Source organism: Synchytrium microbalum (assembly GCF_006535985.1).
Source record: "Synchytrium microbalum strain JEL517 chromosome Unknown SmJEL517_scf0009, whole genome shotgun sequence".
NCBI classification, from domain to species: Eukaryota; Fungi; Chytridiomycota; class Chytridiomycetes; order Synchytriales; family Synchytriaceae; genus Synchytrium; species Synchytrium microbalum.
In genome coordinates, this window is record NW_022158358.1 from 139,003 (window position 1) to 165,636 (window position 26,634).

Consider the following 26,634-nt stretch of genomic DNA (forward strand, 5'->3'; position numbering starts at 1 on the left):
CGAAGGACGAAATTAAGGTTTTGTCCAAATTGTGCGGTTTCCACGTGTTTCGCCTATATGCACCTTGGCGCTCAATTAATTTCCCGTCCAAAACGCGACCAGACGCGTTTTTTCACACCCTCTTCGTGAGTGTCTCTTTCTTCCATAAAAAAGTGGTTCTGCTTCCAAACTTACGTCAGTGGCAAATCCATTCTAGAAGTGGTCTAGAGGCTGTGTTGCTGAATTGTGAGAGGCTAAGTTTGAATTGACCGGCTTCAAATCGACAAACACTTGTTTTTTATAACATGGGTGACACGTTTGGATTCGTTCAAGAAGCTCCAGAGCTGAAGAATGCATGGTTGGAGGATAAGGTAGTTTAAAACATCACTTTTTTACGCACAATTGCCAACAACACACGTCTTGGTAGCTGCTGCAATCAATTGTGAAGCGCTACTTGCCCCACGACATTTTCGAGAAAGTCCAACCGGATCTTCAGAGATTTGGTGATGTCGTTGTGAGTGATGAAGTATTGGAATATGGAATGTGAGCAACGATCTGATGTCATATTTGCTGCTGGTCTTTTTGCTCCTGCTTATCGAGCGAAAAGTGACTTTGCGTACTTTGTTAGGAATGCTGAACAGCACCTTCCCGCTATACAGTCTTATGACCACTGGGGAAAGAGAGTGGACATTTTGCGCACCAGTGAAGGTTGGCGAAAGCTTAAGGATCTAGCTTGCACGGAAGGTATCAACTCTATTGCTTATGAGGGAAAATATGGTGAATACGACAGAGTGTACCATTTCGCTAAATACTGGTAAGGACTGACGTTTTGAAGGTTTCTGGAGCATTGGTTCTGAATCATTTAAACATTAGGCTTTATTCGCCGTCTTCAGTAATGTTTGTCTGCCCTTTGGGGATGACTGACGGCGCCGCTCGATTAATTGAACTCTGTGATGACGACGAGCTCAAGCAGAATGCCTTTCAGCATTTGACTAGCCGAGACCCAAAACAATTTTGGACGTCGGGTCAATGGATGACAGAGAAGAGTGGAGGATCTGACATTAGCAACACTGAAACAGTTGCAACTCCTATTGATGCAGCCAATAATGTTTGGGCTCTCAATGGCTTCAAATGGTTTTGTAGCGGCTGTGACGGAGATATGGCCATGTTATTAGCTCGTCCCACTGATTCATCTGGTGGACCTGGTAGTAAAGGACTCTCGTTATACTATGCAGAAACCAAAACAAATGGCAAATCCAACGGCGTGAGGTACGAATTATAGCATTTGCGACAGAAATTTATTTTTCGTTGCTCAATTGCTCTTCCATAGGTTTCACCGTCTAAAACATAAACTCGGGACTAAGGCAGTCCCATCTGCTGAAATATTACTCGATAATATGGTCGCAAAACGAGTGGGAGCCCCAGGTCGAGGTGTAGCAACCATTTCGACGATCTTAAATATTACTCGATTGCATAACGCTGTCAGGCCAGCAGCTGCTGTATCAAGGGCCTTAGCGATTTGCCGTGACTTTGCTCGTAAACGGAATATCGGAGCAACGCCCCTGACTAAATTGTCATTACACTCTCGAACTTTGGCTCAAATTGCCTTGTCGTATCGCATTATGACACACTTCACCTTTTATGCTATACGTATCCTTGGTAAAGTAGAACACGCTTCTAGACAGCCAATAGCGCAGAGAGTAGTCGGTTGGCAAGATGATGCTGTTTTATTGAGGTTACTGACGCCAATAGCCAAAGGATTTGTCGCCAAGTTGGCGAGTGCTGCCTTGACTGAGGCTTGCGAATGTCTAGGGTATGTCTGGATGAAAAATGAGATTGAGGTGTGTGCTCATGTTATTTAATTTTAATACAGTGGAAATGGATATTCTGAAGAGACGCTTCTACCTCGTTTATTGCGAGACTCGATTGTCTCGTCGATTTGGGAGGGGACAACCAACGTTCTCGGAATGGACGTATTGAGGGCATTAAAAGATGCCAATACACTCCCTACGTACTCAGCAGCAGTACTATCGTGTTTGAAATCACCGCACCCACAACTAGCATCCTGTGCAGTAACAGTCAAAAACTACTTGTCGGATATACAGGCTCATATCGCTCAAATCAATTCCACTTTGAATCCCGAGGACGTAGATGCTTCTGCACGTGAATTGTTGATGAGTATGGGAAGGACATTGAGTTGTGCCTTGATGATTGAACACGCTACTGCCACGAATAATGAAGCCGATGTAATAGCTGCTAGACGATACGCCTCTATGGTTGAAACTGGTGTTGAACCCAGGCTTTTGAGAATGAGAAATGCCGTTGAGAGACGAGAAGGTAAGCGTCGCGTGCATATCTGTCGAGCATTTATTCACAAATGATACGTTTGTCTTTTAGATGACATTATCGCAATGGGAGAATCATCTTCGAGTGCTGCTTTCGGTCCCCCTGCTCGATTATGAGGATGAAGCAAGGTCGCTGCAAAGTGAAATGATGAAGCCGCCAAAGAAATAACAAACAAGGAAGTTTGAAGCTCAGGAGATACCTTATGTTCTATATTTTTCCATATATACGCTATAAGTTTTTATTCAGATCTCCTTTTTACTTGAAGTTTTGGGTTTTGGGCGGGCCTTGTAAAGAGCTTTGCCGTTTCTCTTGCACATTTCATCCCACTTGAAATCATTCTTTACATGCTCTGGCAGCTCTTTTGATCCTTGTAAGGAGTGCTTTTCATGGAGTCAATAATGTAAACCTTTCCTCCATACTTGATACCCTCATTCAAAAGCTGGTCAGTGATTACAGTTCTCAACCTTTTCACAATTACTTCGGAACTAACTGAGTCTCCTTCATCCTCCTTAGTATTGTTGACAGCGATAGTGGCTTTAGTTCTACAGGAAAAAAGGACAGCATGAAAATAGACGTCTCGAAACGCGTAGTGACGCGTCAACCTTCACGAGTGGCAGCGGAATTGTGATTGAGTTTTAGGTGTCATATTTTGACAGACATCGTTTTCAAGCTTGAAGAGGGGTCTGACGACGATATCTTTTCTAACGACGTCGCTAGGAAAGGATGGAGATATGAATAATAGCAATAGCATATGAAGGATATATGTTTCTGTGCAAAATATACAAAAAAAGCTCTACTGACTGGAATTCCACGGATTTCATACAACGTGAGTTCCAGACAAAGGTTATCGAATCGAGCTTGCAGCTCTGCTCATATTGTCTTTGATCGTGGCAAGACAACGACTCTTCCACGGTATCAATGAATGTGTACGCTCAAAGTTTGAGCATTCTCTAACAAACTCTCCGGCATCACCGTCGTCGTGACATTGTATCAGGCTCTAGAGCAAAAAAAAAACAATATTCAACAAGTTTCATTGGATCCTTTACCACCACAGATGTCTTACCTCTACAAATCGACATTCAGTTGAGGGTTCAAACATACTGGACGAGGCCTTGCCGTCGCCAACGAGCTTGGCCACCATCGACCAATCGTCCAATTGCAAAGCACAGAGAATGGCAGAGAATATATGCATTGGCATTGAGAACTTGAGACTCTCGACAGATCTTGATTCCTGTATCAGCTCTCTATATTTGACGATGGCCGAGCTGAATTTGCTGAATTCTGCTAGAGTCTCAGCCTCTTGAGCTTTCGCAAGCAGAGATTGACTACAAGGAAACTGAGAGTTAGGCTTCATAGTCGAGGAGCTTCTTGTAACAACCATCTCAATTTACGTTTCTCCAGGTTCGTAAAGTGACGATGCTCTTCCAAAATATTGAGCTGCTTTCTCTCCTTGTCTTTGGGCTTTGAGGTTACTAGCAGCTGACTCGTATAATCGTGCAGCTCTAGACCTTGTGCTGTCCCTATTTGAGAATCTACTTGCTGCTGCCTCCAAACAGTCCAACGCGAGCTCTACATGGGAAGAATGTGTAAGAAAAAACCGAGAGATTCAATGCTATGAATAACTGAGATTACCCGAAGATTTAGCAACTTTAAAACACTTGTACGCCTCCTCATAGCAAACAGCAGCCTCATATTCACCCAAGCTTCCTCCGCCCTCATATAACTGTGCAGCCTGCCTGTATGTTTGAGCCGCAGATCCATAAGACTTTTGAGTCTTGAGTTTCATAGCTCGTTCCTTGAGAGCTTCTGCCTGCTCTTCCTTCCCATTGCTGCTGTTGCTGTTCTGCTGAACAGGCTCTTGCCAAGCAAACCACTGGTCGAAGATTCCGAGAAATGATCTTCCATCTTCTACAGTTACGATCGAGAAGAAGACATAATTCGTGACCTATGTTGTAAATCGACAAAGTCGGTGTGGTGAATACAAAGTCGATGAGTGGTGAATAGTACAATTGCGACGAGCACGTAAGCGATCATGTAGTAGTTTGCAAAATTGAAAGATGGGGGCGTTCCGAGTTTTCACAGTCGGTAGGTGTGTTGAAAGATGAGTGAGTGCCTTCTCTCAACTTTTAATGTCGGTGTGCTTTGACGTGTAAAAACACCTTGGAGGCGGCAAGGAGCGACAAAATCCATTCAATTTGCTTACTTTAAATTCAGGAAGAGCAGGTCTTCCCGTTGTAAGCAGGGAAATACCAGTCTTAAAAACACCAGTCACGGTTGAAGGTGCTTTCTGCTCCTGTTTTGACAAGAACATCCTGAAGGAGGCTTGATCCGGGTTCGTGCGGTACGCGATCGCCAGAGCAACTATCAGAAAGATCTCTGCAATCATGTTGTGAAAGCTTGGATTTTCGTGATTTCTGAAATTGAGAATCAATCATAGAACACCAAAGAGTCAAGGCTTTACACGTAGGATCGAGCTTAGGATGCAGGCATATCTGGCCAAGAACTATCTGTCGGGCGACGCACCTACTCAAAATAAGAAGAAAAAACCCAAAAAGGTCGCAAACGCAACAACCCGTGTTGTCGACGAGGAGGTCGATGACTGGAAGACTCGGAAGCCATCTGGAGCTGATGAAGACGTTGACGAAACGGCTCCGATAATAGTAGACGATGCTCCAATACAAGATTCGCCATTCAAATCATCTAATTGGAAGAGGATTCAAGGCAATGACGATAATGATGACGAGGAGGAAGCTCAAGCTGCTCTAGACGCTCGACAGTCTGGTAGATATGAAGAAGATGACGCAGAGGATGATAGACCACGTAAACGTAGGAGGCGTCACTCGTCGGATGATGAACAAGAGGATATCCGTAGCAACCATCGTACTGCTTCATCACCAGACTCGAATAGAGGGAGGAGGAGAAGAGACTCATCTACTCCACCACCTACATCATCGCATAATAAAGCAAAAATGTCTGATGGTACATCGGCTGGCCTACAAACCTCGGCAATGGTAAAAGCTGATCTCGACAAGGCCAAACGAGAACAAGATGCCCAACTAGCTCAATTGGGCAATCGTGGAGGCCGTGACGCTGAAACTATATATCGTGACAAGACGGGTCGAAAAGTAGATGTAGTCGCTGAACGGGCTGAACTGCTAGCTCAACGACGAAAACGTGAACTCGAGGAAGAAAAGCAAATGGAATGGGGTCGTGGATTGGCTCAAACTCGGGAAAAAGAAGAAGAATCAAAGAGATTGGAAATTGAACGCCATGCTCCGCTAGCAGTGTATAAAGATGATGTGGGTTATAACGAAACATTGAAACAGCGTGACCGATGGGGTGATCCTATGGCTGGTCTGGTCAAGAAACCTGTAGCTGGAAAGAAGGAATATCCTAAATATAAAGGTCCTTGGGCTCCTAATCGATTCGGTATACCGCCTGGATATCGTTGGGATGGTGTTGATCGAGGTACTGGATTTGAAAACAAGCTCTTCCTCAGTAAGAACTCAAAAGGTGCCACAGTTGATGCAGCATACAAGTGGTCTACCGAGGTTAGTGGCTGGAGCTCTATTGAATTGTAGTTTCATTCGTCCAACGCTTACACCCTTTTATCCACATAGGACATGTAAACCAAATCTTTTTAAAGGTCTATACATAAACTTACTGCAATATATATAAATTATCTACAGAGCATGCAGGACGAGCTGAAATTCAAGAACTTTTCCAAGAACCCATTTGCATTCTCTCACGTAAGCAAGTAGGGTATTTTGACGATCCAGACCACTTTCCTTGTGCATTTAAATGACTGCAGTAGTCGTCACTTTGACTGTCATGAGCGACCGCACAGTCGAATTTCGCAACATTAAACAAGTTTGGTTTCATGTATCTGTAGGCCACAATTGATAGGGACTATGTCTTTATGTGTGGTCAGCTTGCCATGAAGGATGGCAAATTCTCGCAAGGGACGATTCAGCATGAGACGACTACTGCTATGGATATGTTTGGTAACGACTCCTAGAAGTCGTTCACTCTCCAACTACACAGGCAAACTCTAATGATTCCATACTCTTCCAGGTGCTGATCTGAAGGAGCTTGGATTAAGTTTCGCCGATGTGGTCAAGCTAAACTTGTTTGTTACATGTGTGAAGGATTTCATACCGTTTGACAAAGTACTGCCCCATGTTTTGATCGTTGCAGCTAAAGAATCCAGCTGAAGCTTTATATCTCGTATTACGTACTGAGAAGTGCTTTGAAGAAGGAAAGGCTCCAAGCTCAACTATTGTTGGTGTGAAAGCACATTGAAGGTATTCACGTCACATATGAATGCTTTGTTTTGTAACGAATGCTGAACGCCCCCACGTACATCTAAACTCGCTTCTCACTAGGCGGAAAGATCGAGATTGACCTCACAGCTAGGATTCCAAAGGGTCACAAATTATAAATATTACATTCGTCGTTGAAACTACCTCTTTAGCAGCCTTATTCTACGCGTTTTTGAATCTGGAACGGATGACACATATTAAGATATATAGGTATATAGGAAAATTGATAATACGACGCGACATTGGTGTCCTCTCTCATTCCCTCTTGCTTGAACACGTTCAACATCTTGCACGACGTTCCGAAAGCTTACTATATTCACATCCAAAACTCAAAGCTAAATAGCCATGGTTTCAAAGACTGGACTCGTGCATCGTAATTTTGGCCCAGTATCTGGATTCCCCTTCTCTCAAGTAAGTTTGGATAGGTGTTGTGGTTTGAAATCACCAAGCAACGACGTTGATGCAAGCTGCAGATGTGTCTGATGCAAAATTGTGCACCAGTATTGCATTCAAATCTGACGACGAGATAATTCCGTCGTTTCGTATCCTCTCAAACCATGTCCCTCGCAACATCTGGAAGCACATTTACAAACTGTCAATTGAATTTCAACACACGCACGAACGAACCTACATCTAAACAAACGACATGAATTACATAGGCAGTCCTAGACGGCGACTACGCCCACCTATCTGGAGTTTTATCTGCACCAGGTACTGCCAGCTCAGCAAATTGCTGAGTTTGAAAACACGTTCTCCCAACCTGAATGAAGCTAAGACTGTATCTTGTTTCTACTTTTCAGAGGGCAAAGTCACTCCAGGGACTGCTGATTTCGAAACCACTCAATGCATGAAGCAAATCGGTAACTACTTGCTTCACATTGTCTTCTATCATGTCTTTGATCTGATCCATTTCTCGTCTCGCTAGTCTTCATGCTAACAGAATTGGGCTTGACTGTGAGCGATTTGACTCGTGTTAACCTCTACATCACTGTGAGCAAAAAATCCGTCTATAAAGCCAAGAGTATTGCTCACTCAACTTCACCAATACACTCGTCTAGAATCTCGATGACTTTCAAGAAATCAACGCTGCATACATGAAATTCTTCCCCGAAAAGCTCTTCCCAGCACGTACATGTGTCGCTGTCGCCAAGCTCTTGGGAGGGACTCGAATTGAAATCGAGGCTACTGCAAGAATAATCAAGCACTCGATGTAGTGTGCGAAAAGTGTTACATATACACTCAAAGATTAAATCTACAGCTAGAATAATGAAGCACTCTATTCAGAATCTAAAAAGTGTTACATACACACTCGATTGTTGAGCAAGAGCTGCTTTTTTGTGACCGTGTTATAAGGTTTGGAAATTGATGTTTTTTACAACACGCAACATTGCGATCGCTCTCGTTTCGGCACGCCGCATGCATCATTGCTATAGTTTACATCCTTTGAGCGGTCATCTCGCGTCGTCAAAGCTTATCTCATCAAATTGTTACTTGTATCAACTTTGTTTGCCAACACGTCTTTAGCCAAATTGCCTACGATGATGTTAGTAGTCCAAAACTCGTTCAAAAACAATAGTTGCCATCTTGTGAGGAAGTAGAGAGAGAGAGAAGAGGGTCTTGGGCTCCTGCTTCCAACGGGCGAGTTCACATCGTACATAATATGATGCGGGTAACTCCATGCCGAGCCTTTGATGGTGTCACCAGCGAGCGTATCCTTTGCTATTCGTTGTTCATTGTGATAATTGTTGTTTATTCTGATACATGTGATACTTGGTGACAAATCTAATAAATGTTGTTTATTGTGATAAATGTGATACTTGGTGAAACTTGGTGAACTTGGTGATAACTGTGATAAATGTTGTATCTGTTGTACTTGGTGGTATTTCTGTCGGCTGTTGTAGCTGTAGCTGTAGCTGGCGTTGCTGTTCGTTAAATGAAAGCAGAATCAAACGGCAAAAGACAAAATAGAGACGTATCCTGTTACATCTGTTCCAACCTGAAACATCTGTTCCAACCTGAAACATCTGTTCCAACATTGTCAACTGTTCCAGCATTGTCATTTGCACCAAACTGATACATCTGTTCCAAAAGCAAGGAAGCAAAATGTCCCAAAATACGCGATAAGCGCACAAAGTTGTACAGGAGCAAATTTGGAGAGAGCTAATTAAGTATTAAATTAAGAACAGCAGGAGTGAGTATAATAATCATCAGTGCGTCATGGCCCGGGTAACGAAACTGCATAAACACACGTTTTGAGGACCAAATATTTTACCAAGCCTTTCTCAACTGGTTGTGAAAGCTCAGACAAAATGGGTTGCGTCTCCAGCAACGAAGAATCGGTGAAAAGTGCAACCTTGCTCGCCCCCTTCGAGTCCTTGGAGGGATTGTAAGTCTTCGGTTCCTTCGCCATTCTTAAATCAAGCCTAACTTTCTCCCCTGACAGACCATTAGAAAGTTTACCAAATGAGGATGGCGAAACTCTCTTTGCAGTTGAAACTCAAGGCGCCACAGCAGACATTCTTGTTTTTCGGGATCCACCAACTCTACTATCTTTCGTAGAAAATGCCACCAACGAACAACGCTTATCAATGCATCGACAGCGTCACTATGAAATGACTCGTCATCCAAAACCTCTTATGTTGCTACGAGATCGGTTGCAGCTTCTGCAAAATACATGCGTCTATGTTATGGAAAAAGTCAATCGACGAAAGTCGGATATCGATGTGATCAAGACAGTTTTTGACTTGGTACAAATCCAGCTAGTTTCAGAAAAGATCGAAAATGCCAGCAATATGATTCATGGCTTACCATATGGGGACTATGTAGCAGTATCCCATGTCTGGGGCTCAGTCAAACCAATCAAGAGTGTTTATGGAGAATTGCCCTTGTCCAGTGATAGTAAACGTGATGCCGTCGAACGGCTTCCATATGAGAAAATGTGGATGGACATTATTTCAATAGATCAATTAGATAGCAACGACAAACTAGCTCAAATAGCGTACATGGATAAGATTTACCATAATGCCAAATTGGTACACCTTCTGCTGGCCATGGATGATTTCCTTATTATATATCTGGCATATCTCAACGAAATTATGGATCTTGTGGTTCAAAATGCCACGAATGGTTGGCTACATTACAGCAAATCTAGGGATTTGAAGGACATCGTGTTATACTATCCTTGGCTGAGACAGACTGATACGAATTATCATGGACGGATGTGGACTGCTCAAGAATATACTCTTGCTCGAGATGTTGCCCTTTCAACCTTCGACGAAGATCGGTCATACAGCACAAGATCTATCAGAGATGCCGTGAACTTCATCTCAGCAAATTTAGGTGTGAATTTTAGCAGAGGCGGTTATAATGGCTATCACATGAATACTCACATACCAGGTGTGACGCCTGCCATCGAACGACTTGGACCGGGGTTGGACCATGATGTTATATGCAAAATGATTGATATGCTAGGAGGCCATCAGAGAGAATGTTTGGTAGATGTGGATTATATATATTCCGTCTCGACCTTAATGTCTTTAGGAATTCAACCTGAATATAATGTACTCATTCAGAGTAAAACTGGTGAGCTACAACAGAAGTTGCTTGAAATCGGATTGCCTTTCATAGGAAGGACGGGATCTAAGCCTTCATGGAAGGTTGAAATAGCTAATGGTAAGTGAAATGCTGCATTGGTCCAGAAGCGTTCTTTGAGTTTGAATGCTCTTTTATAGGGAAAGAAATTGCGCCACTACTGTTTGAAACCTGTCTAATCCCATGGCCCATCAACCTCAACGCAGTTATCGACGACGACAAATCGATCCTTCGCTTATCATACAATGAGAGAGTCGGGACGACGCTTGTGTCTGGAACTGGTGCTTGCTGTGCGGTACACGCCGTTTGGGACTACGTAGTTTTTACCATTCATAGCCGTAGCGAGTGGGTGTCAAAGCATTTCGTGCAATGGGCATCGGTCTTAAGTAATTTTGCAACGACAACTACCGAGAAATGTATTGAGTCTACGGAGCTAGACGATATAATTGCATTGTTACAATTTAAGATAGCTTGGGATGTCGACGGGAGGACATGGGATGAGGATCAAGTGACTGTTAGATCCTTCGTTTGCAAAAGCCGTAAAATTGGACCATATTATGTATGTCATCGGGAGCAGGAAGGGGCCGTATATGTGAAGCTTGCTGATGAGGAATCAGTATCCACTCACGTAACGTATGACCGTGCTGCCAGTCTAATCACGCCAGTATCCAGCAGCAATGTCTATCGGGTACTCAGGTCCTCCCACGTACATCAACTGACAATTGGTGATCCTACGGATTACAATGGTCAATGGCAGCGAAAGCTCGTTATATTGATATAAATCGAAGTCTTTAATGTGTGTGCGGTAGAATAGTACAAGAAGATTTTCTATAGTTGAATTGACTCGTCTGGAATCCAGCAGCCTCGTTTACCCTTTTATTAGTGTTTCGAAAAGACTTTCGGATGCGAAGTTCTAAGCATTATCCATTATTATAGCTAACATAAGCGGTCAGAAAAGGATTTGCTTCTCTCGGAAAACGTATGTTTTCCCAAACAGTCATGAAAAAGGACTACTGATATAGTTACTGATATATCGACCACTTTGCAACATCCATTTCACCAAACACCAACGCACAGCAAAATGAGACTATTAACGCACAACGTCCTATCATGTCCAGCCAAAAACTGCAGCAAACCATATCCACTACCTATACAAGACGCAGAGCTTTCAGAAACAAAGACTGACTTCAATCCAGATTTTTGTAAGAGGATGATCCCGAGATTGGATTGGAATGCGTTGATCAAGACTTCTTATTCTGTAAGTTTGTATGAGATTATGTTTGGGAGTAATGCCTTGGAGGTTCTTCGCTGTCCTATTCGCAGGCAGATCTAATTGAACTTTTTTTTGTTGGGTTTTTAGTTGGGTATGGACACTCTGCCAGAGACGTTACCGGAAGAAGGTGACATGGACGATGAATTTTTGCAAGCTTTACATCATGTCCTGATGGAGGTATGCTCAGTCAGTGCAATTTTTGGTCATGGCATAAACCTTCGATTTCCTTACGCTGATCTCTAGATTCGAGTGGTTCAAGGTCAAATGCAATGTGATGGATGTGGTCACATATACCCCATCAAGGACTCCATACCAAATATGCTACTACAAGACACGGAAGTGTAGCTACTCTCTGACCTGCTCATTTCATCCCATATGTAAACTATACAAATAATATACAATCTCATCCTTGCAACTACCGAAACTATAAATAACTATTGGCGCTCTTGGTATGAATCTACAAAGTCGAGATACCCAGCACTGTCGGGCCCACTGGACATGATTTGTTTCTCAAAGGTCTTCTCCATAAGTTGTGATAGACTGGTATCGAGAGGAGAGATAGATGGTACTCGCGGCACGGAGCTGCGAAACACTCCTGATGTTGCTCTAGCTGCAACGTATGACGGTGTCCTTCCATCAAACCTAGGGGCCAAAAAAATTAGCTAATAGTTTTAATGCCACGAGCACAACAATGGCATACCAAAACTCCATATTCCTTGGTAACTCAGGAACTTCTATTTGAGACACCGTGGAAGCATTCGGCAAACACCCTTCACCAGTCAAATCAAGCAGAGCAACCTGAACTGCTATTTCAACCAACTCTCGAATCAGCTCCGAGGTAGGTTGAGTCATGATATTCTTATCCAGCAACATGGCAAAGCCATCTGCCCATTCAGAGCATCGATCGGGCGTACCACACCCAAAATCTCCTAGTGTTTGTGTTGTGTGCGATGTATTGGCAACTCCATCAGATGAAGATGTGGATGAGACCAGAGAGAAACACAACTCCAAATCTTCAGACGCATTTCGTTTTGAAGAAAAGACTGGCGATGCGTTTCCTCGCAGTATATCTGTCGCCAGAGACATGTCGACTACAATTGAAATTCATATGTTAACAGAGAGCAAAAAATCTGGAAACCTGTCGGCAATACCTCGTTCTGGTAGCTCCTCTATACTTGGCTTACGATCAAACCCTTCTGTAAAGTCTCCATAGTGCAAGTACTGCCTATTCGGCGACAGTCGATAAAACCTCATCATCTTTTTATCTCGACCCTTTTCTCTGAATATTGGAAACCATGCACCGGCAATTAGACATCCAATTCGCTGCTGTTTTATGAATTGGTATGATTCTGCTGATAGTCGATCTCTCAGTGTTCTAGTTGAATTGTTATGAGTGAGACAACGAAAAAAAAACGCCGCCATCAAATTCAACCCACCTGACAATGGCTTTACTGCTCAGATCATCAGCATTCTCTAACTCTCGTACTTGACGCTCTCGAACGACCGAATACGGTGTCTCGAGCATGGATTTCTCAAACATATTCAAAGCATCCTTTTCTGTTCGTTTTATTCTACCAAGACACCACCATAACTGTGATCTGACGACGGCTGCAACTCGATTGGCATCATCGCCTGTACTTTGAGCCTCCATCTCAGCCCATAGCCGCACAAAACATCTGAATGTGATGGCTTGAACAGCCTCAAATGACAGTAACAGTGGTTGATATGAGGTCGACGTCGTATCTACAAGACATCAATATGATTCGATAAACTTGTTTTTCGTTGAGCCTGCATCTGATACACCTACATCCTGAACTGATCTCCCAATAGTCACACAACACTTCAATACTCTCTATCTGAGCCCGACCCCATGGGCACCTTCTCTCGACAGGACGGGCTAGCTGATCATGTATAAACTATATAGAAGTGAAATAATGAGACACAAAAATATCGAAAGGATCCAAGAAAGACAGCCAACCTTGGCGTGATAGTCCCGATCTCTCTTCACAGCAGACTGTAACAATTCCAATCCAAGTACCCCAACTCTCGAAAACTCCTTCTTGACATTCTCGGTCTGAGTTCATCAGAGATAAAAGGTGAGAAACGCCTTGTCGCGATACATCGATATGAGACTCACATTGAAACCCAGAAGCTTCCACTTCGATCCATCATTGTAAGCAGGAGCACCTAAATCTCTCCACAGCTCTCCTAATATCCTCTCATGTACACCCTGATTTGGATCAACAGGTGTACGTTTACGACGATTCATCTCCTGGATAAAGAGCCTCTGGAATTCAACCAGCTGAGCAGCCAACTCTTCCCCAGGTCTAGCATTCATAGCATTCATCAATCTAACTACAATAGCTCGAATGTTGAGCATATCCAGAGTCCGAAAGAATTCACTTCGTTTTCGATCTGGTGATGCGTATCGAAAGAGACAGTTGATGAGACTCATGGAATATAGTTGTAAGGAGTAGTCTGTGGCGTTCAGCCGCTGACAGAGTGTATGTAGTAGGGCGGGTTGTACGGATATGGCTTCTTCTACAACTGGGTATCCATAGCAGCGTACAGATCCAGTTGATGTCTTGTCTGCTACTACCAGTTTGATGATGCAGGACGTAGCAGGTCTGCATATGTTGACGAGGTTTTGCTTGACGATGATATTTACGAGCTATGTGGAATGAGTGTTAGACTGCTTTTTTGGCTATGAAAACAGAACACGACCCAAAATACCGTGCTGATGAATTCGCGACTGAATGTATCCCATCCATAGTCATTGTCCATGAGATTTTGTAGTGAGCTCAAAGCGTACGCCAGTGTGTTTCCCTGTGTTGTCTCCACAATCTTTTGCAACTTTGGGCCACCTTTTCGAGCCAAGAACTCTTCCACAAAGTCAGGTTCCTAGAGCGTCAAACAAGAAATGAATGTAAAAACATGATACCAGGGCAGATCTATACAGGAACATGAAGATTGTTTGTCAGGATACCTTGATGTACTTTTGTAAAGCGAATGTAGCCTTTTTCAAGGTTTGTTCTGAAGTTGAATCCAAATCATCAGCCAGATCTCGAGCAGTGATGGCAGGCGACCATGTCAATTTGAGAGTTATTCCATCGTCTATTCTCTTGCGTACATTCTATAGTGTCGAGGGTTGTAAGTCAGAAACATACACCAAATGTTGGATCACAATGATCTTTGACTGCAACAGACCTCATCAGTGATATGTTCTTCAGTATCGAATAGACGCAGACAGAAATTGGAAGGAGGGCCACTCTGGGCTAGATTGAAATGAGACCATAAATCCTTGATATTGGATGCCACTGATTGTGACATGTCGAAAGTGAAGTCAATCCTGTTGAGGCCATAAGTGACGGTAGTCTTGATGCCTCCATTGCCAGTTGTCCTGGCTGGAGGAATAATCGTCGAGTCTCTATCGTCCATCTCGCACTCGTTCTTCTCTCCTGTATTTTCATGTTCTGCGATACGAAGATGACGACGAACGACCACCAAAGTACGTGTATTCGACGCGTTATTCGCAATGATATTTATTCATTTGTAAGAACTGGCCAAGAACGGTTAAGATCAGCTGTTTGTTGACCGTTGACATTCTAATTTTTGTTGTCAAGGTCGGCTGCGAGAAGTAAAACCAGAACACTAGCGGGGCCAAGATGCTTGTGGCTCCTTCGTCGATGTCCTCACAACGAAAACACTTTATTTCTTATGACAACCTTCGTCAAGAGGTTTGAGATGCAACTCATTTGCGATGCGGGTCATTTTGAATGAATTAGTGCTAAAGCTTTGGTGACATTAGGGCATGCTGGCCAGTCGCAAACCATTGAATTTATTGCGGAAGGATCTTCCTCCTCTACGTTGTCGTCTTCTAAGGATTGTCAAGGATAACAACGATCATAATCAACATCAAACTCACCCACTCAGCGACACTCACATTAAGCAACAAGACGCTCACCGCAAGGCCACGAAACCTAATATCTCAGCGCGGAAGAATCGGCGGAAGGTTCACGGTGCAGCTTCGAACGCAGAGCCTTGGTCAAACAACGCGACAAGAGCATCGTCACCCACTCCACAGCCCGAAAAGCCCATCATCATCCGAACAGCAAAACGAGCTGGTCGAATACCACAGATAATAGCAAGCACTAGGGGCCATTTCTTAGCTGCTGCCACTAACGAGGACAACCAACCTCCAACGATACCACCAAGGCTTCTTGCCGTGTTTCAAGAGCTGGTTGAGATTACAGAGACTGAAGTTACATGGAGGGATGAACGTCTAGTGTTGCTGAATGACAAGGTTGAAGCTCTAATGAGTGGAACCGGTTGGACGAGACAGTTGTTAGATCATTGGATAAATCTCAGTCGAGCCAGTAGAATGACAAGTTTAACCGTTAGGCCCGGACAATAGATTGGTTGGAACAGTAAAATCTTGAGTTGATCGGCGCTTGGTTGACCAAAACCGTTGAGGCTGCCGTGATTCTAATGTGCCCTTTAGTTCGGCCCGGCGCGTCATAGCAACTCTACAGTAACTTATTGTCACTTGCAGCCTTTAGAAAACGCGAACGCGCTGTCTGGATCGCCGAAAGCGAGGTTAATCGAATCAATAAGCTCAATTTTTTTCTCGTCAAAACTCTGTAGCAAGAAAATAGGGTAGTTCCTTATAAGACATGGCAGCAGGAGCAACAGCATTCTCACCAGAGCTTCGAGCTCGTTCCGTCGCCCTGTATCGAGGCCTACTTCGTATCTCCCGAGCATGGCCAAAACAAGAACGTCGACGCATCAAGTCAGATGAAGCCATAATAAAAGGAATCAAAACAGGATTTGCATCGAAACCAAAATCTGAATCGCTACTAGCCACAGCAGTTAAAGATGGAGAGATGCAGCTGACTGCTCTCCGCAACATTTTGAATAACAAGATTGAACATCAGGTAGAATTTCAAGCTTCTTTGTTTTGTGCTAAGTGCAAGATGCTAACGCCGTAAACCACTTTATATAGTTTCCATTAGATGAGACGTCACGTATAAAGTCCTTCTTACCATCATCGAAATCGTTTTCGTTGCTGGATTCTGAATCTCAGAAAGAATTGGATCGAAAGGAGGAAGGATCATTCACGTTTTTGAAATCATATATGAGCGGTAAACGGGAACGAGGAATGCACGATAAATAGGTCTTGCAAGCTTTTAGAGTCAGATAGAAACGTAAACACATCCCACATACTCTCCTTTTCCTCACTGTATATACATTAAATTGCAGCCGAGTTATTATATAAGCGATTCATATTGTACTACTCATATACAGTCTTCGATTTGTATCTGCTTTAGTGCTTCTTCGTATGTGATTAGTTTCTTGCGATTTCTCCCAATGTAGTCCAACGTGTCCTCTAAAGTAGTGTACTTGTAACTTCGCCACCGTTTCTGACTAAATGCCTCCGGTTCTGGATCCCGTACCACTGGTTTTGAGGTCTGGCTAGACAAGTTCATGAAGTTCTGCAGCAGCTTCAAGTGACTCGACAACATGTCATTCAAGACTGCCAAGCTGGGATTTTGGTATACTGACAAGACTAGGGAAACAGATCGGTTAGTGAAGAGCTAGTGAGAGTGTATGCAAACATTGGTTTTACCTGCAGCTTCTGATTCTAACAATCCCAACTCTTCACGTTTCTGCGATCTTTCAAAGTTTCCGCTACTCATGTTGCTGCAATTACATTGACTAGTTCCAGGCCATACTGGAGGTGGTGCGAAATAGCCCCATGGTGGCATGAATGGCATCGGTGGATGAGGGTATGATGGTTGAGCAGGGAATGATATTGGGACATCCGTTTGCACAGATACAGATTCATATTCGGCGGACGTATCTCGTGGCTGTAGTTGTACAGTCGTATAATGAGCTTTTGGTTGAGATGGTTGGATGGTATGTTCTTGAAATGGCTGTTTCGAGGGTTCGGATTTTGTCTGTGGTGACGGTTGCGGTGTGGGTTGATGTATCGAGGAGATCGATTCGTCATCAAGATGGAGATCACTGATTGTCCTCAAGACTGACAGCCGAGCACCTGGTATCTCAATATCAGATATCGAATCAGCACGAGACATATCATCGTTTGAGATACCGGTGTGGATATCTGACGCAACTTCTAAATCGTCCACGGTTTTCAGTTTCGATATGGACGATGCTCTTGTTCCAATATCCTCATTAAAGTGCTCGGATCGTGAGGATTCATCTTCGTTTATGATTTCAGAGACTTCCTGTTTATTGATTGATGGTAGTTTGGGTAGTGGTGGAATCGGAGAGCTACGAAGCGAGCTGCCTGGTGAGAAATTGTGGCTCTCGGCTTTTGATAGCGACTCTCGTGAAGGTGGACGGCCATTAGCGCTGAGAGCAGGGAGAGTCTTGTTCTCACCCAACGAATGGAAACGCGTTGCTGGTAGTACTAATTCTCGTGTAGCCGCGGCTGAATATACAGTCTCAAAACCTCCTTCTTCATCAGAAGATATCAATTCATTTTCAAGGTCTCCGAGTCCTGTATACCGTATTCCGTCACTGGTCACGCCCGGTAGGGTAGCGCTATTTCTCGCAGATCCCGGTCTGGACATTGGGCCCTTTCCTGCAGAAGCTGGACGGCTTTGTCTAGTTGAACCAGCGGACACTGGCCTTGAGGATGACATTGAATTAATACCAAATGATGACGGCCTAGCAGTCAAGCTTTGTCGACCTTCTGAGCTAGGTCTGCCAGCTGAAGTCGGTCTACCAGCAGAGCTGGGTCTTGCAGAAGATGACGCAGATCCAGGTCGAGATTGTCGAAGAGGCTGGAGGTCGACATTTGTCTCCCGTCTTGGTTTTGGTTTGATAAAGTCTTCGAAATCACTTCCCACTGAGTCGTCAAAGTCTTCTTCTATTGATTCTTTGTCTCGATCATCTCGTCCGAAACTTAGTCTTCTTGCAACACTCCTCGATGGTGTCGTCGTAGTCCCTTTCAGTATAGAGGCAGGTGCCACAGCAGACGAAGAATCGTTATTACCGTTGGGGAGTGGCGTTGCGGCCTTCTTTAAATACAGAGAAGACCCAGGTTGCGACACAGTTCTCTCCCTATTTCGTGCGGGCGTCGATTCTGCGTCCATAGAGTCGGCCAGTGACCGTAAATAGCGTTGTAGTTCTACGTCTTCTCTAGTGACGGCCTTGCTGTTATCCAAGATATCTCCATCGGAATCAGCCCGTCGGTTGGAAATCAAGCTCGAATTGCGTGTTGGCGTTCCTCCCTTGAGGTAAAGTTGAGCTTTGGAAAGTGCGTTGCTTGAGGATCTTGCAGATGCTGAAGGTGGCTTAGTGTTTAACGGTTCCATAGAGATCTCTAATCTTGAATCTAAGGGCGACGTCAACCGATGCGATGAACTCTTTCCAAAGTTTCGTGAGTCCGATAGCAGCATCTCGGGCTTAGAGTCATTTAATGGCACCCGACTTCCTCTTGGTGCAGGTGGAGTCCAATTGCTTCCGAAACGTGACATTTTTGTTGGGTGGTATGGTCAAAAGGTGTGATCTTGAAATTTCATTGAGAAATGTGTTGTCAATGTAAAGACGCAAGGCTTGTTTGACGTGATCTTGGGCGTGATCTCGACATTGGAAAAATAATCTCACCTGCTAGTGCTTGGAATAAGACAGTATTAGACTAGAGGGTATGGGTCGGTTCACTCGTCCAATTGCGTTTCTTGCTTTCAAATCGCAACTTTCACACAACAGTAGCTAAAGCCGCTTAGCAAGAGGTTAATTCCATATTTAAAGATCCATTTGATACTACCACTCTACTCACAAAATGGCCGACGTCGTATGTTCAATCTTCTTGTGACAGCATTCAAGCTCGCCGTTTCCAGCAATAGCATCAAACAAACCTCACACAATTTCTTACTAGCAAACCTACAAGTTCAAAGTTGGAATGTCCTGCTCAGGCTGCAGCAACGCTGTTAATCGTGTCTTGACTAAAACTCCAGGTATGTCTCGGTCAAGAATATGTCGACATTTGGAAATCTGGGTGGTTATTTTGGGACACAAGACATTGCAAAGCTCCAAGAGAAGAGCTGGCTACAATCGCTTTCAGAACATATTCCGAAAGAGATTCCATACACACTCCATCGCAGATCAACGTCATGCTGACTCTCTGTCAATATTAGGTGTTCAGAAAGTTGACATCTCTCTGGAAAAGCAAGAAGTTCTCGTCCAGACAGATGCTAGTCTGGACCAAAATGCTGTATTCGAGGCCATCAAGAAGAGCGGCAAGCCCGTTGAGGCCTTATTGTGATCTTTTTTGACGCCTTACACTCGGACCGTAATCATTATTTTTTCTCGCCATTCTCGCATTAATAAAGTAACTACAAAATTGAAATGTCCGCCATACCCGAGTCGCGCTTGAAATAGCATTTGAACATTGTTGCCTGACACGCCTTCAGACAATACTAGCACTCACAGTTTTACGATTTTGCAACCATGGACATTGAGAAACTCATTGCTGATATACTGACGCCAGGGACCCAAGCATTCATAACAACAGCTGCTTTGTTATTCACGGTGTTGCTGTTGATAATAGCTGTCATTGCTTCAAATGTGTGTTTGACAAAAGCTCACGGAACAACCGAAAAACTCGTATTCATATGGCTGTTTTGGGTACGTCGCTTCTTTAAAATGTCTCTCAAACTTTGAATTTTACGTACTGAGCCTGCTTTCAGCGTGGGTGATATGGTGGGATCAAAAATCACTTCTGTCATTTGAAGCTAATTTAAAGGTGATCCTTTTAGGACATGCTAGTCCATTTCATAATGGAGGGATCTTTTGTGTATTTTTCTTTAACATCAACCGTCCTGAAATCGTCAGGACCTTTAGCTGCGGTGCGCATGACTGTGTGAAACTTGACGATTGTGACCACTTATACGAGCTCACATTAGATATGGAAGGACTATGCCCGAGCTGACGCTAGGTGGGGCGTGTCAGAGCCAAACATCGTTTCGATGGAGCTCTTTACCGTCTTATTTTGTGGAAATATGTGCTGGGTTGTAATGTATGGTCAAGCACACAACAAAGTCTGGAGACATTATGCTCAGCTAGTATTGTGTGTCTGCGAGCTGTATGGAGGATGGATGACTTTTGGTCCAGGTGAGCAAAAATACTGCTGGTCGAATCAAGTCTTTATTAACAAAACCTCGTTTTGCTCAGAATGGATTATTGGAAGCCCCAACCTGTGCTGCCTGGACGATCCTATGAAATTATGGTAGGCGTTGGAATCTCTAGTCATGAATTTTTCCAGCTGATTGGTCTTGTGTTTTGGACAAACTGACTCACAACACAATTTAGGGTGTTTCTGACCTTTTTCAATGGACTTTGGGTGAGAACTTAAATTACTTGGAATGAATCTTTTATTTTCGTTCTAAAGCTCCTTTGTCGTAGGTCATAATTCCACTACTGCTAATGTATCAGAGCTACCTTGTAATTGTAGACAATGCCAAACAGGCTCAAAAGACGAAGTCAGGCAAGAAGCACTAAACCGATACAATGATAGTCCTGTGACTCTTCTGGGACGACGGCTAAATAAAAAAAAACAGGGATTCGAATCAACACCCCTCGATCAGTGCCTGTTTCTTGTTAGCGCAGTAAAGGTCTTTCGATTAAGGCATTGTGCACCACAATCGCAACTGAACAAAACGATCCAACGCTCGAAATCATTGTCTCTGAACTACTAACCTTAAACAGCACATCTAACGACACAGAATATGGCCGAAGTCCAAGCTACTCCAATTCCCATTGAAGCTGTTGCTGCACCAGTCGCTGCCACAACAGCACCTACCGCCTCAACCAGTAATCTAAAGAAATCCACTGCCGACTTGAAGAAGGCCTCTCAAGCTAACCTGGCCAAGGTGTCAACCACAAACATTCCTCACGACACCACTCCTCGTAATGCAGCTCAAGGAGACGCAGCCGTCGCCAAGGCTTCTACTCACACATTGGCCAAGAAATCAACTGCTAATGTTGCTGGCTCTCAAGCGCTGAAAAAGTCTCAGGCTGCCATTGCCACCTCAGACGTCAAGAAGTCCACCAATGCCTTGGGTGGAAATTCTTTCGTAGCTGCCTCAGGTAATATCCATAATGCCGATCTTGGGCAATTGGTCCAACATGGCTAACTTGTTTTCCTCATTAGTACCTGCATTAGCTGGAAGCAAGAGCAACATTACAGCACGACCAAGTTCAGCTGCTGTTCCAGCCGCAGAAAAGAAATCACCAAGTCGAGTTGGCTCCAAGGCAACCGTTGCACCAGCACCGATCGGTGGATCCAAGGCCAATGTAGCTGCTGGTAGCAAAGCCAACGTATCTCCTTCCAAGGCTAATCTGACCAAGGGTAGCAAAGCTGCTTTGACTGCAACAACTCCTGCCCCTGCTCCTGCACCTGTTGAAGCACCTGCACCTGCTGAGGCACCTGCCGCTGCCCCCGTTGAGCCCAAAGCTTAAGACCCGAGGTCACGTTGACTCGTCTCCTCAATAAACCCTTATAAAGTAGCAAAAGATATAACAAAACAAATACCATAAAAGCAATAAACAAGTTAACCATCCAATATCCAAAATATACACACCCCACCAAAATATACACACCCCTTATCAGTTCGTGAACGGTATTGCAAGTCTAGTTTGAACAAAGTTTATATTACAGGTTTTGAGGGTATAATGAGGGGAAGTTTAGGAGCCAAAGAGCTTGGCCACCACTAACAAAAGGAGAAAGCAAGCGTCAATGCGGTTCTTTGTCAATATGCACGGTCGATTCTTACGTTTCTGTTGGTCATCCGTCAGCTTATCCGGGAAGACCACACTATATTCTACATACAACGTCCCACGATCACTTGGAAACTGATGGTGTGGCATACCTTGTCCAGGTATTACTTGCACAAAACCTAATAAGCAAAAGAGGTTACAAACCTCCGAACTGAACAAAAAACAAGACCACGAGATGATGCATACCTGGCTGGGTAACAACCCCCTTCCTTTCAATGGTAATCTCTTTACCATCTAGATGCTTGATTTGACGTTCAAACCCAAGCAATGCTTCCTTCAAATTTAGAATCTCCTTAATACGTAAATTGTCACCTTGTCGAACAAAGACAGGATGCGAATCCGTCTTGACATGGAAGTGTAGATCTCCAGCTCGATATTCAGGTGATTCGTCAGCTTCACCGTCAAATGTGATTCGATAACCGTCTGGCATTCCACGTTCGACTGATACAGAGAGTTGATGTGATCCTCTCTTGATCTTTTTGCCAGAGCAATGCGGGCATTTGGAAGAGGCTACTTTTCCTTTGCCGTTACATACATCGCATCTACGCGAAAAGAACGACGCTTCATATGTATGTTGCAATGCCAAAAGTCATGACAGACAAGTCCTTACGTTTGCTGCATTTGTTGATATATTCCAGGTCCAAGCATTTGTCGAACGACTTTGATACCAGATCCACCACATGATTTGCAGTTTGTCACATCTTCTGCTTTCTTGGCTCCAGATCCTCTACACACTGGACATATAACTTGTTTATTTATCTCGACCTAGAGTTACAGTTGAGGTGTCAATACCAAGCGATTCACAGTCGGTGTTGGGGTCAGACCTCTATAATGGTTCCAAGAAACAGTTCTTCTAGAGTGACATGAAGGTCCATGTTGATCTCTGGGCCCTTCTTTTCCATCTTGTCTAATATAGCAAATTGTGTAAGATCAGTGACTTGTGACAACAACTAATCGTTTGTGGCATACTCTGTTGAGCGAATCCGCCTCCACCAAACCCAAATCTAAGTCAACCAAAAAAGTGTCAGAGCAGTTGTCGCTTAATGATAACGGTGATCCGACGTACTGTGAGAATATGTCGAATGGGTTGTGGAAATGCTGTCCTCCTCCTTGTTGTTTGAGGCCTTCTTCTCCATATTGATCATAGATTCGTCTCTTTTCATCGTCAGTCAAAACCTCATAAGCTACAACAGAGATTGTGTTGACAATGTTAGCAAATGTAAGCGATACAGTCTGAAATCAGTGCGAGAACCTTGTGCCAATTCAATAAATTTAGCTTCTGATTCAGTGTCGCCAGGATTCTTGTCTAGATGTGAGAAATGTCGAGGAATCAGCAAATGCCTACAATTCAACGCACATGCAATGTCAAAAATCAAAATCGAAACCTGGGTGATATTTTTTAGACAGATCCTTGTAGGCTCTCTTCAGTTCCTTTTTTGATGCGCTTCTATCCAGTCCCAGAATTTGATAATAATCCTTCCCAGCAGCCAAAACACTGAGTATAAACAGCGAGAGCACGGTGAATATCAGTAATAGACACGTAAGTCGCCCCATCGTTCAATGTCAACCACGTGGAAGCTAATTCGTTAACGCTTCCTTCTCTTAAACAGATTGAAACTTTCTCAACGTTTTGGACGTGGATGAGTAGTAGCAAAACTTGGAGAGAAAGACCGGGATCAAGTTCCGGAAATGCTGTATACAAACCGAACGTGCGATCAGTGCAAAATACCACGCAGTCCCCTGTAATTGACGACTGGAACAAGACACATTCAAAGTCTGGAACTGTGTCGCTAATCTCCAGAGGAAATCCTACAAAGTAAGTGCATGGCATCCAATTCAATTTGACAGCCAATTTTGCTCACTTTTGTGATTCAATGCAGTTTGAAGAATCGGTCTGAGCAAATCAAACTGTTCGATTCTCTTATTGCTAGACCAGAGGAATTTGACAAGGAGGCTCTATTGTTTTCTTATCGTGAGTTTGTTTATCATAGGCGTGCCGTGCTGTCGGTACCTCTGTCTCATTCAAGATGAACTAGGCGGACTAAGGGAGGGAATCGTGGCCTCTGGCACTTTTGATGATTTTGCTGTGAAGATCTACGAATCCAGTGTGGATGCTGCTATTAAATATATCGCTGTGGCAGAAGCTAGACCAGAGCTGATTAGGTCTTTGAACTTTCTCACCTCCACTTGTTACGCGGAGGCATCTGCCAACAAGGTAAACGTTACGCTCAATATGAGCGACAATCCGCTTTTGTTGTCGTTTCTAATTCGTTGTCAATAGTACGAGCCGCCGAATCGAGCACGATTCACTAGCTACTTTATCCTCCACGTCATTGCAACTGAAGTGGTGTCAAGCAACACCGCCTGGGACTCTGAGTTTTGGAAGCTGTCGCAACTGATTCACAGCCTTCCAAATGATGTGGTCTCGGCCAAAGAAATGCAGTTAGCAATGACAATATGGAAGTCGATACGGTTCGATGTTGACTACTTGAGTCTGTCGCGGGCTGTAGCTCATGCGTCTGCCAGCCACATGGTGTTTATACAAGTAAGCCTCATTGTGGTTTCCATTTCTGAATCTGTGTCCAATCAACCGCTCACGTCGTGTAAAATAGGAAATGATGGGTCCTTTGAGGAAGAGAATTGTGCAGATTCTTAAAAAGGGATATTACAAACTTGACAAGGACATTGTGTCAAGTTACTTAATGTTTGGAGATGATGATGACTTGTTACTCTCGCAAGTGCTGCACGAGTCGGGTATCGTCATAGATGAGAAAAACGTTGTGCAGTTTCGGCAGCCAAAGTTGAAATTTTAAATTTTGGAATACTTTTTGTATATATGTGTAATCTTTCTGGCTAATTTTGAGCTGAAATTTGCACCAGAGTCACCAGAGTTGTTGGTGGTCGTGTGGTCGATTGCTTGCAACATGGCAACAGTACATGGGCGCCTTGTCCGTTCCACGCGTTTTACACGGGGTAAGAGAGTAGAGAAAAATCTACAGGATCTGATAGTTGTTATCTGTCAGCTGTCAGAACTGTGGGATCAGCCGTTTCGGCACTACTGCACTTCATAATTTGTCAGTTAGGACAGATCTTGAAAGATACATTGACCAAGTTATATTAGTATAGACAAAGAGGACAGCTATGTCAAAAGTTAATGATCGCCCATGGACAATAGATAGGATCTTATCAACCGTTCAGGCATGCAGACGCTTGATCTTAAATTTCAAACGTCAAATCTTTGACGATCACGGCAGATCCTTGTTTGCCATAGCTTCCATGTCGCAACTGTCTAATAATTTTTCGATTTCTGTAGGCGACTACTGGTCTAGCATTCGCTTCCTTTGCGATTCTGCATATGGGTGGTCACGCTCTAGCTCATTTCAATATCGATTTGGCCAACCATGCACTCCAGACCTCTCAAAAATACTATCGAATTCCCGCTATTGAAATTGGTGCCGTATTTGGATCACTCGCTGTGCATGCTGTATCGTCAATTGCAAGATGGTGGATTCGAAAACCAGCTGTCAAGAGTAACAACACTCCTTACGCTGTCAAGGAACGTAACTGGCATCAAACTTTGGGCTGGATTTTGCTTCCAATGGTAATTATGACACGTACTGATTTATATGGTTGGAAGCCACAAAATAATCATTGGAGGTGTTGACGGTGGTATCAATGATTTCAAACTTTACGTTTCGCATTCCAAAAACTTAATAATCAGATATGACCTTAGGTTGCTCTCCATGCCAACAGCTCGAGACTCGAACCAATATCCATCTTGGGCAAAGAAGCTGCCGATAAAATTTCCGATTACTCAATTGTTGGGATTGCTGGCGTTGCACTGCCTCCGTTCACAGGTGCTTAAAATCATTTGCAAACTTCACCAATTCTAATTGCTAAACCGTCACTATTTAGTATATTTCAGTATAATGATGGCTGCTGGACTGATTCACACGGCTTACGGAACTGGTTATGCATTGCAAACCCTTGGTATCAAGATGCCAACAGCTCCTAAAATATCTAGAGAGGCGTGGTTTTACGGATTAAGTGCTCTTGGTGTCTCCTCGTCGCTAGCAGTTTGTGGTTGGTATTATACCATGACATTCACGCCAGCTCAAATCCATATGGCTGCCAAACTACATGAACATCAGGGCTTCTTCCAAGATGCCATAGCCAAGACCTTTGGAGCTCAATACTCTCTGAAACATTAGGTTAGATTGGTGCCGATAATACAGCTTTAGAAGTGTATTATTTGTTAAAAGCTTGATACATAGATTGAAATATTTATATTTTCGAATTTCTTGGTTTGTGGCGCGC

At 43.7% G+C, this 26,634-nt stretch overlaps 11 protein-coding genes across 11 annotated transcripts; 8 read left to right on the forward strand and 3 right to left on the reverse strand.

The window, feature by feature from the left end:
• Positions 1 to 500: 500 nt before the first annotated feature.
• SmJEL517_g02235 (uncharacterized protein) lies at positions 501 to 2,441 on the forward strand (the record flags this gene model as incomplete). Its single annotated transcript, XM_031168163.1, has 5 exons — positions 501 to 793; positions 853 to 1,248; positions 1,310 to 1,792; positions 1,853 to 2,316; positions 2,377 to 2,441. 5 exons carry the CDS (start codon positions 501 to 503, stop codon positions 2,439 to 2,441), a joined length of 1,701 nt encoding a protein of 566 aa, XP_031025807.1.
• Positions 2,442 to 3,169: 728 nt separating this feature from the next.
• On the reverse strand, positions 3,170 to 4,636 carry SmJEL517_g02236 (uncharacterized protein; the record flags this gene model as incomplete). The annotated part of the gene is made up of 5 exons (XM_031168164.1): positions 3,170 to 3,322; positions 3,389 to 3,650; positions 3,717 to 3,894; positions 3,958 to 4,270; positions 4,529 to 4,636. 5 exons carry the CDS (start codon positions 4,634 to 4,636, stop codon positions 3,170 to 3,172), a joined length of 1,014 nt encoding a protein of 337 aa, XP_031025804.1.
• Positions 4,637 to 4,805: 169 nt separating this feature from the next.
• SmJEL517_g02237 (uncharacterized protein) lies at positions 4,806 to 6,766 on the forward strand (the record flags this gene model as incomplete). Its single annotated transcript, XM_031168165.1, has 6 exons — positions 4,806 to 5,876; positions 6,015 to 6,074; positions 6,218 to 6,329; positions 6,400 to 6,467; positions 6,523 to 6,610; positions 6,711 to 6,766. 6 exons carry the CDS (start codon positions 4,806 to 4,808, stop codon positions 6,764 to 6,766), a joined length of 1,455 nt encoding a protein of 484 aa, XP_031025805.1.
• A 226-nt stretch (positions 6,767 to 6,992) lies between these two features.
• Positions 6,993 to 7,861, forward strand: SmJEL517_g02238 (uncharacterized protein; the record flags this gene model as incomplete). The annotated part of the gene is made up of 5 exons (XM_031168166.1): positions 6,993 to 7,058; positions 7,307 to 7,358; positions 7,448 to 7,507; positions 7,573 to 7,637; positions 7,706 to 7,861. 5 exons carry the CDS (start codon positions 6,993 to 6,995, stop codon positions 7,859 to 7,861), a joined length of 399 nt encoding a protein of 132 aa, XP_031025808.1.
• Positions 7,862 to 11,448: 3,587 nt separating this feature from the next.
• SmJEL517_g02239 (uncharacterized protein) lies at positions 11,449 to 11,856 on the forward strand (the record flags this gene model as incomplete). Its single annotated transcript, XM_031168167.1, has 3 exons — positions 11,449 to 11,496; positions 11,599 to 11,688; positions 11,755 to 11,856. 3 exons carry the CDS (start codon positions 11,449 to 11,451, stop codon positions 11,854 to 11,856), a joined length of 240 nt encoding a protein of 79 aa, XP_031025809.1.
• An 89-nt stretch (positions 11,857 to 11,945) lies between these two features.
• SmJEL517_g02240 (uncharacterized protein) lies at positions 11,946 to 14,949 on the reverse strand (the record flags this gene model as incomplete). The annotated part of the gene is made up of 10 exons (XM_031168168.1): positions 11,946 to 12,153; positions 12,212 to 12,602; positions 12,663 to 12,886; positions 12,948 to 13,254; positions 13,319 to 13,427; positions 13,490 to 13,585; positions 13,649 to 14,182; positions 14,245 to 14,412; positions 14,498 to 14,644; positions 14,719 to 14,949. The coding sequence occupies 10 exons, from the start codon at positions 14,947 to 14,949 to the stop codon at positions 11,946 to 11,948; spliced, it is 2,415 nt and encodes an 804-aa protein (XP_031025865.1).
• A 1,235-nt stretch (positions 14,950 to 16,184) lies between these two features.
• Positions 16,185 to 16,684, forward strand: SmJEL517_g02241 (uncharacterized protein; the record flags this gene model as incomplete). The annotated part of the gene is made up of 2 exons (XM_031168169.1): positions 16,185 to 16,445; positions 16,514 to 16,684. 2 exons carry the CDS (start codon positions 16,185 to 16,187, stop codon positions 16,682 to 16,684), a joined length of 432 nt encoding a protein of 143 aa, XP_031025864.1.
• Positions 16,685 to 19,321: 2,637 nt separating this feature from the next.
• Positions 19,322 to 19,804, forward strand: SmJEL517_g02242 (uncharacterized protein; the record flags this gene model as incomplete). The annotated part of the gene is made up of 3 exons (XM_031168170.1): positions 19,322 to 19,333; positions 19,418 to 19,496; positions 19,677 to 19,804. 3 exons carry the CDS (start codon positions 19,322 to 19,324, stop codon positions 19,802 to 19,804), a joined length of 219 nt encoding a protein of 72 aa, XP_031025863.1.
• Positions 19,805 to 19,989: 185 nt separating this feature from the next.
• SmJEL517_g02243 (uncharacterized protein) lies at positions 19,990 to 21,039 on the forward strand (the record flags this gene model as incomplete). Its single annotated transcript, XM_031168171.1, has 6 exons — positions 19,990 to 20,166; positions 20,298 to 20,387; positions 20,445 to 20,652; positions 20,713 to 20,767; positions 20,851 to 20,881; positions 20,944 to 21,039. The coding sequence occupies 6 exons, from the start codon at positions 19,990 to 19,992 to the stop codon at positions 21,037 to 21,039; spliced, it is 657 nt and encodes a 218-aa protein (XP_031025862.1).
• A 1,185-nt stretch (positions 21,040 to 22,224) lies between these two features.
• SmJEL517_g02244 (uncharacterized protein) lies at positions 22,225 to 23,871 on the reverse strand (the record flags this gene model as incomplete). The annotated part of the gene is made up of 9 exons (XM_031168172.1): positions 22,225 to 22,250; positions 22,314 to 22,436; positions 22,504 to 22,859; positions 22,928 to 23,082; positions 23,142 to 23,224; positions 23,287 to 23,321; positions 23,384 to 23,501; positions 23,570 to 23,623; positions 23,703 to 23,871. 9 exons carry the CDS (start codon positions 23,869 to 23,871, stop codon positions 22,225 to 22,227), a joined length of 1,119 nt encoding a protein of 372 aa, XP_031025861.1.
• An 86-nt stretch (positions 23,872 to 23,957) lies between these two features.
• SmJEL517_g02245 (uncharacterized protein) lies at positions 23,958 to 26,528 on the forward strand (the record flags this gene model as incomplete). Its single annotated transcript, XM_031168173.1, has 8 exons — positions 23,958 to 24,133; positions 24,198 to 24,289; positions 24,354 to 24,532; positions 24,599 to 24,862; positions 24,930 to 25,094; positions 25,631 to 25,918; positions 26,051 to 26,174; positions 26,233 to 26,528. 8 exons carry the CDS (start codon positions 23,958 to 23,960, stop codon positions 26,526 to 26,528), a joined length of 1,584 nt encoding a protein of 527 aa, XP_031025860.1.
• Positions 26,529 to 26,634: the final 106 nt, after the last annotated feature.